This window comes from Miscanthus floridulus, chromosome 10 (genome assembly GCF_019320115.1).
Source record: "Miscanthus floridulus cultivar M001 chromosome 10, ASM1932011v1, whole genome shotgun sequence".
NCBI lineage: Eukaryota > Viridiplantae > Streptophyta > Magnoliopsida > Poales > Poaceae > Miscanthus > Miscanthus floridulus.
Genome location: NC_089589.1, coordinates 7,717,530 through 7,734,313, shown reverse-complemented (window position 1 = coordinate 7,734,313; position 16,784 = coordinate 7,717,530). Strand labels below are relative to the sequence as shown.

The 16,784-nt window shown below is 45.3% G+C and overlaps 1 protein-coding gene and 1 pseudogene across 1 annotated transcript; both read left to right on the top strand.

Moving 5' to 3' along the window:
- The first annotated feature begins 5,535 nt into the window (after positions 1 to 5,535).
- Positions 5,536 to 6,610, top strand: LOC136487932 (uncharacterized). The gene is made up of 3 exons (XM_066485018.1): positions 5,536 to 6,271; positions 6,349 to 6,429; positions 6,518 to 6,610. The coding sequence occupies exons 1-2, from the start codon at positions 5,536 to 5,538 to the stop codon at positions 6,411 to 6,413; spliced, it is 801 nt and encodes a 266-aa protein (XP_066341115.1). The 3' UTR covers positions 6,414 to 6,429; positions 6,518 to 6,610.
- A 3,411-nt stretch (positions 6,611 to 10,021) lies between these two features.
- LOC136487931 (uncharacterized) lies at positions 10,022 to 10,891 on the top strand (annotated as a pseudogene).
- Positions 10,892 to 16,784: the final 5,893 nt, after the last annotated feature.

The following is a 16,784-nucleotide window of genomic DNA, read 5'->3' as shown; positions in this document are numbered from 1 at the left end:
TTTACAACATTGCCTACCAATCTACCCATATATATACTTGCAGAACGGATGCCGTGACGAAGATTATGTGATGATGATCGATGAGCGTTCATGCATCTTTATCGTTTTTTGTGGTCATGATGATGATCAAATTGTTATATATTCCTGTGGTTTACTTTCGCAGTGATATGAGAACAAAGGATGTAAACTACATTTCGAGATGAATCTACTTACATCACTTTCATAGTTTCAAACTCAACCCAAAAGAATCTATCTGCAGTTAAAGTTTAAAATGTTTGACTTAAGACAATCTCGAAATGACATTCTTTAGAAACCGGAAGTAAGAATGCTACCTCGCCGATTCACCCAGGAATCACCGGTAATCTAAATACAAATCCCCCCCCCCCCCCCCCCCCCCCTACTTTTGTGTCACGCTCCGCCGAACTGTACCATGCAGTGCACTGCGAGTTGTAATTCTGGTAATCTGTAACCGTATATGTTTGCGTTACGCTGGCCGGTCGATCGAGACATACACAGAAACGCGCCGTGGTTTTGCATTGCAGGTGCGTGCTTTCACTTTCAGTGTTGTACGGCTGTGCTTTGGCGTGGCCTTTTTGTTTTGCTTTGGCCTGTGAAAGGAGGAGTTGATGCTGCTTTAGAGGAGCTGCCTACCTCAGCCTCACAGAGATCAATTTCTTACATTTGGCTGGCCTCAAAAGTTCTACTACTTATGCCCTTGGATCACAATCAGATTATGCTTGTGCCTCTAGCCACCGCGCAGCAGAATTGTTTTGTTGCTCCCCAAATCTTTCTCGGTTGCACTAGGTGAGTACCATGTGTGGCTGCCATAGAAAAGCACATTAGCTTATGCAAGTACCACTACCATAACAGAACAGAGTAAGAAAAAAAAAGATCGTATGTGATTGCCATAATTGAAGTAGAAAAACAGCAGCTGTATACAGGCAGCCAGAGAGATCGAAGAGTACAAGACTACCGGTTCATTGCTGCCAACATTTTTTCTGTGTTCTTCAAGTTATACACTCAGCATCCATGGATGACTTGACAGAGGTTACGATGTTGTGCAAATATTAGGAGATCATACACAACTCAGTAAGGTCGTTTAATTAATTGTATCCGTAAATTGGTTGGACTACAAATGGAAACAAGGAGTATGCATGCCCCTACTGAACAAGATCCACTTAAGTCTGAACCACTGAAGTTATGCAACATAACACTAGCCATCCCCAAATGAAACAGAGAGTTATCTGCAAAATCAACAAGTCAATTTCATATGCTCAAGGCTCATGCATAACGCATATAGTACACAAATTGTACAGAGCAAGCAGGTGAATAAAATTTAGTGTGATACTGACAAAATCGATCAAGTTAAAGGTTCTACAGTATGGTGTACAGCATTATACAGAATTACAGATAGATGCACATTGGAAACTCAAAGTATCCAACCACAAGCAGACCTAAGCCTGAAAGAAAACAGGTAGGCTGCATATCTGTAGCAAAGCCCCTGACTACCAAGAGTTGGACATCCCACTGAACACCGAGACACGTTTTGCAAACCATAATTCTTAGTTCAGTTTTCTCATTTACACTTGTTTATGTTCCTAATCCAGAATTTTGTAAGTTTCATGATGAGACCCTGTCGTGATTTTGCCATTTGCCAACCATACCATAATTCAGAAACCATTTGCAGATTTACGCAAGCATAACCCTCAAATCCACCACGGTGATTGGTCTACCCAAGCATAACCCTCGAATCCATCATGGGGAACGATTTACGCAAACATAAACTGAAGATCAGAATAGCAACATTGGCGACGAGAGGGTTAAGCATAAACTGAAGAACGGAATATGGTTCTTTGGTGATTTTCTGAACTCTGTGTAGGTCACTGATGGCATATTGCCCCGTCGTTTGCTGAAGGCCAACGGCGTTCCAAAATTTCAAGTTCACTTTTGGGGGAACTCACTATATATCTTTTGAAGCAGACTAATGACCGTAGGGAGGAGGCAAAGTTCATTGGCACTCATACCAAGGGGAAAGCTCCGATCCCTAAGAAGATTTTGGTCCCAAAAACTCTTGACGTCTCTACAAGAGTCCCAAGCTTGCTTGGATGCCAAAGAAGTGAGGGGCTCATGTGCAAGGGACATTCACACAAATATATAATTGGGGTGCATCAAGGTTCAAGAATCTTTGCCAAGCATGTGAAAGAAGCTCACATACCCAAAGCCTCCCGTCCCAAGCAAAGCTATGTATTCATTTCCATCCTTCTTGGGCTGTGAATGAGGAGTCGGCGAGATATCGCGGCCGTATTAGCCTCTCTATATCTGTTGCGGCACAAGAGACGACGGTCCATCGCTAATACGTGTCCATGTCCATAAGTATCGAGGAGAGATGACACCCAGTGCAAATACGTGTGACACATCTCTTATCACTGCACTACACACTCAGTTGAGAGTATAAGATGTTATTTTTTTTATTAGCATTTTGTTATCTTATATTGAATGTTTTGACAACTAAATAATTTTGAATGAAAAACATTTAACTACAAAGTTTTAGATCTTGTCAAGAACTACAACATAGGACATGTTTCCATTCGAGAGTGTTTTAAAATTTTAAATTTTTTAATCTCAAAACATGATAACTTAATGACTTCAAATGATAAACTTGTAAACTATGAAGTTGTAGATCACATCGGCCACCACCATAAATTTGCTATTGACCAAGTCAAACATTTGAAGTTGTTTAAAAATCTTAAAATTAGAATTTTAAAACCTAAGAACTTCGAACACATATTTATGACTCTAAATAACTTCAAATAAAAAAAACTTGTCTACGACAAAGTTATAGATCATTGAGAACTAAAATTTTGTTGTAGACTATGTCAACATCCGTGATCATTCAAAAAGGCTTGGATTAAATTTGAAATTCTAAAAAAATAAAACGAAGTCCTGTGACTCTAAACATTTTTAAATAAAAACTTGTCATCTACAAAGTTATAGATCGCATTGATTTCTATAAATTTTGTATAAAGTTCGTCTTCATCAACTTCATATGAAATTATGAATTATTTTTATGTAACTATTTCTAAAGACAGGTCTCTTATGAGTGTTGCCCTTATTAATCGATTTCTAGAGGCGACACCCTTAGAATTATTGTCTAGTTAATAGCCATTTTCAGATGCGGACATCACTGTTAATCGAATAACAGAGGTGATCTCCTTGGTATGTCCACCTCTATAAATCTCTATCTCTACCTAATATTAGAGAGCAAAGCATTTGTTCCGATCCAATTTTTTACTTCCCAAATTTTTTCGTCCTACTTTTTTACTTCCTGCAATCTGCCCTCGCACCCTCCGTATCTCATATATGACCCGGATTCATGACCCATATATGATCTGGATTGTTGATACATGCTCATACAAATTAGAATAACTTGCGTCCAATAATGATACGGGTCCGATCCCAACACGTATTGGGGTTCCATACAACGCACTTGCATTTTTTCTAGTGATTAAAGTCAAATGTTTGCCTGAGACTTGCCTAACCATCTATAGACTATAGAGGCGCAACTTCTAACAATATCAACCTCTAGTAATTAGGGGGTCTGTTTCCCTTTTTTGTAGTGGTGGTTTTACAACATTTCTAAAAGTGTCGACCTCTTTGCGTCCATGTGCACATCTTTTATCGGCAGCACTAGCGCCTAGACGTCTGGACGCCCACGGCTGCTCCGCCTCGTCCGCTCGGATTCGCGTACCGCCCGCGCAAGCTCCATTTCCCGTGCTCTCATCCAAACCATCCGCTTCAGATCCAGTGCCCACACTGCTCGGATGACTCGCCCCCGCCTCTTCCACACCCGCGCGGCGCCCATCTCTTCCACAATAGCATCGCACGGTCTGTGCCTCCTCCCCACACCGCCGGCGACGGCCTGCGCCTCCTCCACGTGTCGGTTGCCGCGGCTTGGCCCTGCCCGCCCTCATGGACACCAACGACGACGGTCTACACTTGCAACATGAAACACTCGAATGCAACATACATTTGAAACAGATGAAACATTAGGGACATACGCTTGCAACATGTGTGTGAAACATGTGCAACATCCAGAGAAAACAATTGCAACATGAAAAACACTTACTGCAACATAAGACTGGAAACATTTGGAACATACTGTTGCAACATAAGTGTGAAAACATATGCAACATCCAGATAAAAAATGATTGCAAAATACGTATGGAAACAAATGAAACATTTTGAACAAACGGTTGCAACATGCTTTATAAAACACTTGCAACATATGCAACATGTGCAACATTCCCTGATCTACTTTTGCAACATCCATAAGAACACAACTGCAATACCTTTGAAACGACTGAAACATACATTTGCAACATAGGGGAGGGGAAGCCTGGGCCGGTCGATTCTAGCCGGCCGGGTCGGAGCCGGCGGTGAGCGGCAGCGCATGAGCACCGCCGCCACAGTACCAGGCTTGGCTCAGCAGCGACGGTGGGGATGGGGGGGGGGGCGGGGAGCGCCATGGCCACCGGGGTGGGGAGGAGCTCGGTCGCTAGGTGAGAGAGGGCGCCGCGGGGAGTGGGGAGGGCGCCGCGCCGGGGTGGAGGAGAGCTGCCCACTTCCCTGCAACACCGTCGCACACCTCCATGGATCTCGCTCCTGCTCTATGGATCTTGCCGGGGTGGGGGAGAGGACCGCCGGATCTGTGAGCGTTGGGGGCTCTCGGTGGGTGAGGACGCCGGGCGTTGGTGCGCTACGGCAGGGGCTGACGAGCGCGGAAGGGGTAAGGGCAGGAGCGAAGCAGAATGTGGCGTGCGGAAGTTGATTTTGTTTTTTTAGGCGAGCGGCGCATAAGCAGTGAGTGGACGAAGTGAGGCCTTCGGCCTTCCGGACGCGTGTTAACAGTAGCATTACCTATCTTTTATATACCATCGTTTTCATCATTCACCAACTGGATTCCTAATCGCCGACAATATAGATCTAGACCTAATCGTTGTTTTACTTTTACTTGAGTTGAGATACTAACGCCCTCTTTGGCAATGTTTGGGGGCCCGGCCTGCTATATCGGCCTAGACCGCCCAGCGACGCCAAGCACGTGGGCCTGTACCATTGGGCTGGAGTGAAGCTGCGCGCGCGATGGATGGACACGTATCCGATAGAGAAGATTGTGCGCCATGCACGGACCAGGGATGGATGGACTCGGACCTGCATGCCCGTCTTATAAAGGACCTTCTTCATCCCCAAACCAACATGTACGTGCCAGTCTACAATCTCAAAGCACATAAATGTCCTTTTTTTTATCATGCTCTTCTAGAACTCTGCAATCTCTTTCTCAATACTCTACTCTAGTACAGAATTACCAATCCCCTACCTACAACGCAACGAAGCGGATGTAAGTAATCTTCATGTGTGCTCTTTGTCACCTGCTCAGCGTCTCCGTCTTCAATCCCTAGCTATATAGAACACACACATGCAGATGCAGCAAAACCTCACCGCCATCCAACACAGCAGGCGCAACCTCACCGCTGCGCTATGGCCAAAGTTGGAGTGAGCGCTGCGCTTCTGACCACAACAATGCTGCTGCTGCTGTTTCAGCAGCAGCCACTGGGCGCTGCCGAAGATGACGCTGCTGTCGACGACCTGCGCTACCGGCGGCATCGAGGATTCCGGCACCGGAACGCGCCCCAGACACCCACGGCGCCCGTGCAGCCCGTCCACCCGCCGCCCCCACCACCGCCGTACTGCAACCACACGTTCGCCCCCGAAGAGTCTCTCACGGCGAGCGGGGACGTCTGCGTGCCGGTGCCATCGCCGTCTCCGCCAGTGCCGCCTCCCCGCGGCCTGCGGTGCCCGCCGTGCACCTGCCCGAGGCCACCGCAGCCGCAGCCGCCGCGCCCGTTCCCCGGCTGGCCCGTGCCACGGCCGTTGCCGGTTCCGGGCAGGGGCGGCGGCAGCAACGCCGGCGCCGGCTACGACTGCGTGGCGCCTCTGGCGCCACTGACGGCCTGCGGTGACTTCGTGACGGGGAACGAGACGGAGACGCCGACGCCCACCAGCGAATGCTGCTCCGCCCTCGCGGCGTTCCTGCGCACGTCCAGCGCCGCGGCGGCTGCCGGAGGAGGGGACCACATGCTACGCTGCCTGTGCCCGGTCATCCTCGGCGACGTGAACAAGGTGTTGCACAAACCCGTTGACCCCGTCCGCATGATGTACCTGCCCATCGCCTGCGGCGTCATCCTCCCGCCGCAGGTTTTGTACGTTTGCTTCAGTGAGTGGTCCTCTGCTCTTGTCTCGGTTTCCCAGTTTTTCATCTGATCTGACGCGATGCATGGATTGCTGCTGCAGCTGGGCGTCCTTCCCCCACCAACTTCCCACAGAGTTCGGGGACGGGGAGTGACCCATCCCCATAGACCAATCGAAGCAGAGGTCATCACCAACTTCAGTGATTATTTCTTGGTAGTTTGTAAGAATGCTTCTCACTCAAATCTTATTACTCCACATTGCACTATTGCAGGTTAGTGGCAAACCATGTCAAGATCTTGCAAGGCTGAAGTATCTATTTAGGAGTACAAAGTGACTCCCTAGCTGAAGTGATCATGGATACACAAAGACAATATGTTTGAGTTTAATACCATTTTACTCCAAATCGATTACAAATTCTAATTATGGCCTTGTAACTGAACATCTGTTAAGTTTGTAGTATGATATGCTAATTCAGATATCCATTTGTTTGATTTGCGTTTATGATTCTATTACTCACTCAAAACATTTGGAACTAGTCGCCCTTTTTCATTTGGCTTATAAGCCACTATACGTAGGGTAGTCAGTAACTGTTCACCCTTTTTTTTCAGCTTGTTGTTCTGAACTTGTGAATTGTGATGACACTGCAAGGTTACAAGTGCCTCATATTTATATTTTCCTTGCCTTATTCTATCACTCACTCAAACATTTGGAACTGTCCCTTAGAATCATGCAGGGATTTCCTTTTTAGCTCAAGAACTCAGAGCACTGAATTATACTGCAGTCAGCAGCAGCTCAATTTTTTTTTCTTCTTTCAACTTCGTGTTCAGAACTCGTAATTTTAGACTGACCTGAAAAAAGAGCATTCTGCTATGTGCACTGGAACGTGGTGGGACATGCAGATGCAGGTGCTTGTCCTGGACGTTGCCTGCGACTGCACTGCCTGCGGGCACGGCGAGGCAGTGAGCCAGTGAGGTAGTCTGATACTGTGCTTCCAAACAACATTTTACAAGAGCGGATAGTTATTGATTGGTTTTCTTGTTCACATCAAAATACAAATGTAAACACTTTACAAGTGTATATATTTTCGTTACGTCTAAATAGGGCATGAACGCATGATGCAAGCTGCAAGCGCGAACATGAGATCTTATCCAGAAGCTTGTGAATTGTTCCCTACTTGTTGATTGGATGGATTTGACGAGTTTGCCTATGATCTTGAGGTTGCTGCTCTTCGGGCATGAAGTGCAAGGACAACAAAGGAGAAGTGAGAAGCTACAGCATGCCTAATTACTTTATTTTCGACTGAATGCACTGCTGCTATGACTTGCTTATTAGTTATTACGATAGGTTTGTGGTGATACCCATCCTGCAAAAGATGTGGTAAACCATGCCCTCTAGATGGAAATTGATACCGATGCCAGCATTTACAATTGCGATGGTTTCCAGTTCAAGTAAGTTATCCACCAAACATAATAGACCCTCTCACATTCTGCACTGTATCATTTTAAAATAAAGAGCTCATGCATTATTCATCTGTAATATATTTACAGGTACTAGGTTGCAACTGATGGCACTGCCAACGCAGAGATGTTCTGTTCTGTTGTGACGACATTGCTCACCGCATTGTAGAGGCAAGGACTGATGAGAACAACCAGCTAGGCGTCCGGATTGACATTATTAGCAAGCAAAATAGAGAAACAAAGGCCTCGTTTGGCTGGTCTCAAACTTGGCTTGTTCGGCTTCTTTTTTCAGCTGGAACAGTGTTTTTCTCTCACAACATTTCAGCCAGAGAACACTGTCACATAGTGTGTGTTTTAGACTGCTAACTCACTTGTGAAAGTCAGCCATCCACTCGCAGGAAAATTGTTCAAAGGCAATTCATGTGATGGGGCAAGGCTATGGCCCATACACATCCATTCAAGCATAATTTCCATTTCCCATCATATCTATCTCATTCTCCTGGTAGTACACAAAACTAAACCAAAATAACAGGCTACACAGGGAATGTACTTCTTCGACGATACAAAAAACACTGCCTATTTGTTGCGCCATCTTACACAGGAAGAAACATAGCAATGATCTTACCAAGACACAAAGTTCAGAAAAGAAACATTGTTTGAAGGTCAACCGGGGGAATAAACCCCACCTGATTTGTTATTTCCTGGCCCAAAGCGGCCCGCTAGATCGTTTTACATGTTCAAATTTTGTACAAGACTACCACTCAGATGGTGGTGTTGCAGAGCAAACTTCCTGCATTCAACAGGAAACTGGTAACTGGACGCCTTCATGCTTGCATTGCAGACTCAAATACTTGACACCATTTGTCGGCTAGATGCCTCTTCCTTCTTGGCAACCTCACGCGCCATGTTCTACGTGTGTTCAGCTACACTCTGTTCGGTGTCACGTCGGGTGTCACATGGAGGTATCGCATGGGGTGTTTGGTTAATAAAAAACAAATTACAGAATCTGTCGGTAAACCGCGAGAAGAATATATTAAGCTTAATTAATTCGTCATTAGCACATGTGTTACTATAGCACTTTATTGTCAAATCATGGAGAGTGTTCGGCTGGCCTTAAATGCGCACTGCAGCAGCTGGAAAACACTATAGCAGCTGAAATTCTGTGAGAGAAAAATACTGCTCCGACTGAACCAGCCAGCCGTTTAAGGCCAGCCGAACACGCAAATGGACTAATTAGGATTAAAAAATTCGTCTCGCAAAGTAGTCGCAATCTATGTAATTAGTTATTTTTTAGTCTATATTTATTTAATGTATAGAACATTTGATGGGATAAGGTTTAAAATTTTGTGCGAGTAACTAAACGTGGCCGAGAATCGAAGAAGCTGCACTGCTGCAGCCGCGACCAAGAAAAAGTGCAGCGCCCAGAGGACTGCAATCGTCCACCGAGACACCTCGACCTTGCCACTCGAGTCTCCGTCATTGGCTGCGCACCCTCTAGATCGGACTAGGGTTAATATCGGTGGGGCGACTGTGGCTGTTCACGGTGAACCTCGTGACTCGAGCTGCCAGCCCCACCTCTATATATAGCGCAGTGTGATGGGGGGCCACCAACCATGTAGGGTTGGGCGCCCCCGATCAGGGCAGGTCAAGGCCCAGCTCGGCCCAACGGCTGAGCTGGAGAGATCACCACTAACATGGTTAACCAGAACAGGTCTATGGTGTGCCTTGATTCTTTTTCTGTATCGTATTAGCAGGGTATGTATGCTCTGCAACGGGAACCAATTACGGTAGTTGTTCAAACGTGAAGTCTTGTGCTTGAGAACTACTTCTAATGCAGTTTTTTTTTAATGTTTGGAGCTCCATATGATTTGTGTCAAGTGATTTGGGTGGTTTGTGTTCTGGCAATGTAGGATTCTAGTGCTCATAGCAACGCCCTGGCATAAACGTGTAATGTAACCTGGTGAAGTGCTACAATCGCACAAAGAAATGGCGCTCATGGGCTAATACACATTTTCAAATTTACACTACCGGCAGATATATATTATTAGTATTATGGGATGGCACAGTCTTTGCCCGCCGACTGTACGGGATCACGAATCTTTGCCCGACGAGACTCAAGCCCCCGCTTGGATCGAAGGAGAAAGACGTCGGACGGTTGTGCTGTGCATGCCTGGGAGGTGATCTTTGTGCGCCCGCAGCGCGCCGGCCGCCGCCGAGGAATCATAAATAGACAGAGCAGCAAGCTGCAAAGGGCAGCCAGGAAGCAACCAGTCCAAGTTCGCCGGCCGCCAGCGTAATTGAAGCTTGAAGATCGGAGCATGGCAAGTCGCGGACTTCTGACGACGGTAGTAGTGCTGCTGCTGCTGCAGCATCAACCACTGGCCACCGCCGGCGGTGAAGCGGGGGCCACCGAAGAGCTCCAGTACCGTCGCCATCGCCGTTTCCATCACCACCGGGAGACGCCACAAACACCGACGGCGCCGGTACAACCGGTGCAGCCCGTGCAGCCACCGCCGCCACCACCGCCGCGTCGTTGCAACCGCACCTTCGGCCCGGAGGAAGCGCTGACGGTTGGCGGCGACGACTGCGTTCCAGTGCCGGCGCCGCCGGTGCCGCCTCCACGAGGCCGGTGCCCGCCCTGCACCTGCCCGGCCCCGAAGCAGCCGCAGCCGCAGCCGCCGCGCCCGTTCCCCGGCTGGCCCGTGCCACGGCCGTTGCCGGTTCCGGGCAGGGGCGGCAGCAACGCCGGCGCCGACAGCGGCGCCAACATCGACTGCGTGGCGCCTCTGGCGCCACTGACGGCCTGCGGGGAGTTCGTCACGGGGAACCAGACGGACACGCCGATGCCCACCAGCGCATGCTGCTCCGCCCTCGCGGCGTTCCTCCGCACGTCCAGCGCCGCGCCGGCTGCCGGACGCGGCGACCACATGCTGCGCTGCCTGTGCCCGGTCATCCACGGCGGCGTGAACAAGGTACTGCGCAAGCCAATTGATCCTGTCCGCATGCTGTACTTGCCCATCGCCTGCGGCGTCGTCCTGCCACCGCAGCTGCTCTAGATCTGCTTCGGTAAGTGTCCTCTGCCCCTGCTGCTGCTCTCTTCCTCTGTTTTTCGGCTGACCGATTGCGGACGATGTTTGCATGCAGCTGGGCAGGGGCAGCCAACGCCGGCGGTGGACAGTCAGCCCTGACGTCTGGGAACAACCGATCTCTTCGATGCCGGGAAGGACGCCTAGTTACTACTACTACATCAGTAAAATCGTGCTGTATGTCTGCATCTGTATGAAACTTGTCAAGCTACAGGAACTACATCAGTAAAATCGTACTGCTTTACGTTCAAGTCCACAGTGAACTTGTCAAGCTAATGGGTGAGGTTTGAGCCGCTGGAGTCCTTCATCCATTGTGAAGTTGTGTCAATGCCATCCGCGGTGATTAGATCCTAAATCCACTTTCGCGGACGTTCGCTCAAAACCAAACCAGCGAACGATTCTTCGCCGACACAATGTTGGAGCGCCCGCTGACGTAGTTTAAAAAAAAACAAAACATTTATTCCAAATTGCTATAACTTTTGAACGGTTGTTCAGTTTTTAATTCCGCCCGCACCCCTTGTTCTACGCGATGAGGCAAATAAAACTAGATTCCACTTGCATATATTTTGAAGAATTTTTTTCTAATAACAATTTATGTATATTAACTTATAACTTACAACTTACGCACATAAGTTGTATTGAATAACTTATGTACAAAAGTTATATAGAGTAACTTATAAACATAAGTTTTGTTTGATTACTTTTGTACATAAGTTGTGTTTTCATTACTTTTGTATTTCTAAGTTTTGATATAAGTTATAAGTTAATTCGTTCTTTTGTGGGTTAATAACTTTTGTGTTCGTAAGTTTTGGCACAAGTTATAAGTTAATGTTTAATAACTTTTTTGTAAATAAGTTATGTTTCGTAACTTCAGTTTTTAAGTTTTTCGCATAAGTTATACGTTATAAGTTATATGTTATAAGTCGGTACACATAAATTGCTACTAGAAAAAAAATCATTGAAACATACGTAAGTGGGGTCTTGTTTTGTTTGTCTCGTTACGTAAACGGAATTAAAAACGGATACACTGTTTAGATGTTAAAGCAATTTGAAAAAAAAATGTTTTGCTTTTTTCGCCTATGTCAGCGCTGGCGTCAGCATGCAAGGGGTGAGCGTGAGCAGCCAAAAGAGAATGAGCACGCTGCGCCATCTATAATAGGAAAGGGGTGGAATTATTATTTTTTTTCTAAAAATGTAAAGGGATGCATGTCGGAAATTCGTTCGCTAGATTCAATTCCAATGGACGTTCGCCATTTAGTGTGCCTGGTGTTTAGATCCCCATCCACCCTATTTCACATGCACAAATACATATACACCTAGCTCTGCCAGTGTGACCTCACAGATACTCTTGTGGCCATCAGAACCCTTGTCACTGGCCTAATCCATGATAAATTAAAGCTCATGGACACGTATTTGCAGCGGAGTCGCTAATGAAGCTACATATGTAGGGTACAAATTTTAGCTGAACTCAAGGGCATTAACAAAATACAAAGTTCCCCTAAAACAGAGTATTCTATTTTACTGCAAATATGAAATAGTGACCGACCATCCTTCAATCATCAATTGTTTTTACAGATTCAGGGGTTCTCCAAACTCCTATGTGTTTTTAAGTTATCACTTATTGTTTGGCTCTAACGAACTTAAAAATACATCACATATAAGTTACCACTAAGAAAATTTGACAAGAGCAAACTGATCGAGGGGGAAACCTCTAACGAACCTATACATTGTATAGGAAGACTTTGTACATCCTCTGGACATTTCCTCTGGTGAACCTATCCTTTCACCAACTCATATCAATACACCTTATATACAAATTTTGTATTGCTTAATGACAAAAAAAGCAATTTGCACACCTGAGAGAAGCAATCAAAACAACAACATTAGAAAATTCCAATATATTAACAGCAGTATCCCTGTCAACCAACATAAAAAAAAACTTTGCACCTTTTAAAGAAAATTAAACGGCCAGCTATTTTCATGTAGTTATCATAAGAGATATTGCACAAGGATCCAGGCGTAGACCTTTCAAATATTTTCAAGAACAACATGATCCAGAGTTTAACTTAATAATGCTATACTAATGGTGACTGACCAGCTGACTCCTGCGCAATCTAATTTCCTCTGTCAGCATATCTGAAAGGATATGCACATATGGATTCCTTAAAAATTCACTAACATTAAGATAAAGGTTTTGGGGGTGGTGATGTCAATGCCATAATGAAAGGCGTGAACACTGCCTGTGGGAAATACCAATGACAAATGGATGAGATTGATACGAGGATTTAATTGAAGGGGCTAGATTCCTCTGTCTGAACAAGCTTATCAAGAATATCAAAGAATGCAAGATTACATTAAAAAATATACAGGTTCAACAAGATACAAAAGACTCTTGGCACTATATTTGGGGAAGCAGCATACATCTTCTAAATTCTATAATTTCTCCTACAGAAATGTTCAGCCCCCTGCTCCTTTTCTGTGGATTTGGGACTCAAAATCCAGTAACAAACTTAAAGTCTTCTCCTGGCTCATGATTATGGATAGGCTAAACACAAGGAACCTTCTTAAAAGGAAAAAAGCACAAGTTGGAGGGCAATAACTATAACTGCATTCTCTGCAATCAGAATATTGAGTAAACTGCTTTCCACCTCTTCTTCAGCTGTCCATGCAGTAAGGCTTGCTGGCAACACTTGAATATGCACGGGAACTTTCAAAGTGATTTCTTCCAAATGATGATGCAGTCGAAGCAGCAATACCAAAATCCCTTCTTCATGGTGACCTTCATCATTGCTGCTGGCACATATGGAAGCAGCGAAATAACTTTATATTTGACAGAGGACGGCCCTCCTTCTCCTCCTGGAAATGCTCCTTCTTTGATGAGGCTAAACTTCAAGCTCTTAGAATGTCTGAAGACAAGCGCTCTGCTTTCCTCCTTTGACTCCTTTTCTTAGTTCTTAGCTGACCAGTGGCTCCCTCAGCCTCTTGGGTGGTTTTTATTTTTGTTGTCCTCTCTTTGTACAGTTTTTGGCTTTTCTTTTTAATAAAATCTCACGGTTTCATAAAAGCAACTAAGAAGAATGGATCAGCTTACCAATTGATAGAGCATGTTGTTCTCTGAAATTGAAAACTGAAGCAGTAGCAGGAAATTGCATGTTCAGTTACCTGCCATTCTTCTTAGCCCCTTTTTGCTTTACCAGGAGCGATCTAATATATTCAGACCTATAATTATTCCAAAAGTTGAAAATTGTGAGTTACCTAGGCAACAAAGGGGTCCAGAGAAGGCTTCAGAGATTGGAAGGTGATATACAAGAGTTAATAGAGAGACTTTGTAAATCCAATATATAATTGGTAATAAAATGCATAACAAAACAACAAGTCCCCATGGAGAGCAGAGGAAGCCGCAACGTGATACAAATCTGATAAAGAACAGAACACAGTTAAGGAAAAGAACAAAAAAGCAAACATCCATCATGCAGAGAGCAGCTTCTGTCTCACCTTCTGAAACAGAATAATGCTATACCACTCCAGATGATCCAGAGTAGTATTTAGAGCCAAAGGGCAAATGTTTTTTTTAAAAGGAGGTTAAAAATACAATAAGTGACGGTTCTCTCTTCTACAGATAAGAGTAATAGTGATTGTGTTAGGAGTTGATCTCCTACTGTAACTATTAGATAAAAGAATGAGGGGAATGAAGAAAATAAAAAAATGAATAAATACCATGCATCTTTTTATCGGGATAAAATGGGCCATACACCTCAGGGTTTGATAACACAGCAACAAAAGGCAAATAGCCGAAGGCCAGTTGGTAGCTCACAAATTTGGATAGTCAAATTTTTTAGAGAAATATTATCAAGAACTTGGAGCATTTATTATAATAGAACCTAACATATTTTTGTCTTCTCTCAGTGTAGGAGCAGAACATTTTGAGATGGATGAAAAACTTGTTTTTGCGTACTTCCAGTATAGAAACAGCACATATATGTGACGTGTACGTGATCTTGATCTTGGGAACATGATAAATCTCTCAACAAGGGTCAACAAGACTTGACAAAACTCAACACAGAGCAAGAAGCTTATGTGGAAGGTTTTTAATGAGACTAATATATGGCTCTGGTAGGAAATTCAACATCATTAAGGAGACAAGCTATTGATTTTGAATTTTTGTAAGAAAATTTCCCAAGTACTTTGCAAAAATAAGCAAGGTTTCTTTCATCATACTATATCTCATTCATCAACTATTTAGATAGCATGCTTTTCCTATGATAGATTGTTCACAAGTGACAGGAAAAGCATGAAATAAAGAATATGCGTACCTCCGCTTTGAACCGATGAATGCCTTTGCTCGAACTTTCTCCTAGCATGTATATATCAGCTTGACTTCGTCAGTCTTATGATCTCTGCCTTCTCAATCAAACATACGATATGGCATGACCGCACGTACTTCCAAGATCTGACTCATCCTTTTTGTGCCCACGTACATCGTGTATATATATGCATGGAAATCTGACTTGCATGCACTACATAAAGGGCTCTATCGGCTTGATGTCTTGATCTTCCAATTCTGAGCCGATTGCAAGCAATCTTTCATTTACTGCTTCTGACTTTTAGTAAGGCGATTGTCAGTTTTAGAAGTCCCGCAATCAGATCAAGTTGAGAACACAGAAAGAGCACTGCGAAAAATTCGCTTGCCGAAGCCACAAACTGCAACAAAGGTCAGGGCTGGCCAAGTGGCTTCCTGCGTTGGCCGCTGAGCATGCTGTAGGTACATCATGGCAGTGCAGACGCCTTTGTTGTCGTCGGACATGTCCTCACCAATGGAGCGGCGGTCGGTCATGTTGGCGTGGGGCTTCATGCTAAGCCGTTTGAAGGGCGCAGCGGTAAATGCCGAGGATCGGCCGAGGAGCTTGACCACTGTGGCAGTCGGCTCGAACAGTCTGCTGATGTCGACTCTGCTGCACTGCTCCGAGAAGGACGTGGATGCGTCGGACACGGCACAGTTGAGGTCACTCGCCATATCAACGAGACTCCGTGTGGACAACAATGAGCAGCATTTGTCGTGTTATGGCCCAGACTCTTCTACGTCCTTTGCTCATCCATCGGTTATGCCTCCACGAGAGAATATAGTCGATGTAGAGGAGGAGGTCTACAACCTTGTTTGCCAGCATCAGTTCCTTGTCATCGCCGTCAGCCGTGAGTTCCTTGATCTTGTTCCACGGTAACTTATTGCTGCTGCCACTAACCTTGCGTCGCCACACGTACATAGCAGTCTCTACCCGGTTGGCCATTGCCAGCAAGTCGTGCTCCGACGAGATGTTGAGCGTGTCAAGCAAGAATTCCAGTGAGAACTTGTCGGCGCCTAGCATGACGTGATACACCGGGTCCTCATGCTTGTTTATCCACTATTGGGGAACAAATGGTTCATAGGCTTGGGGGCAGCCGATTCTACTTCATTGGAAGATGGCGTCCAGGACATAGGGCATCGGCAGCCATCACTAGTCCTCGCTCTGGTGATCCGACCTCCTAAATGACAATGGTGTCCTCGGCGACGACGATGAAGTAATCAAGCCAGATGACCTTGTCCTAATATCCTTATCGATAGCTAATCTCCACCGTCTTCTGCATGTCGATAATAATTTTCAATCGATGGTCTCCTATCAGCTGTCAGGTTGTCAACATTTTCCGTATCTCTAATACAACCTCCCATGATGACTTTTCCTTCTTATCGAAAAATATACTGGGTTAAACAGCCGATGACAATAACCCATGGAGGAAACTCAATGTGACCTCGACAATCGAACTAGCGACGGTCATCGGCTATGTTGATCCTCGTTGGCTCTATGTGATTATTCTTGAAATTCCACTGTTGTACCAGAAAACTAATATCTCACTAGTCTTACACCCTTATTGATCGGCTGCAGACTCCGTCAGTTTGAAGGGTAAGGTCTTGAACCAACAGCCGATTCTATCTCAAGAGAGGTGATTGGTCTTTGTCAGC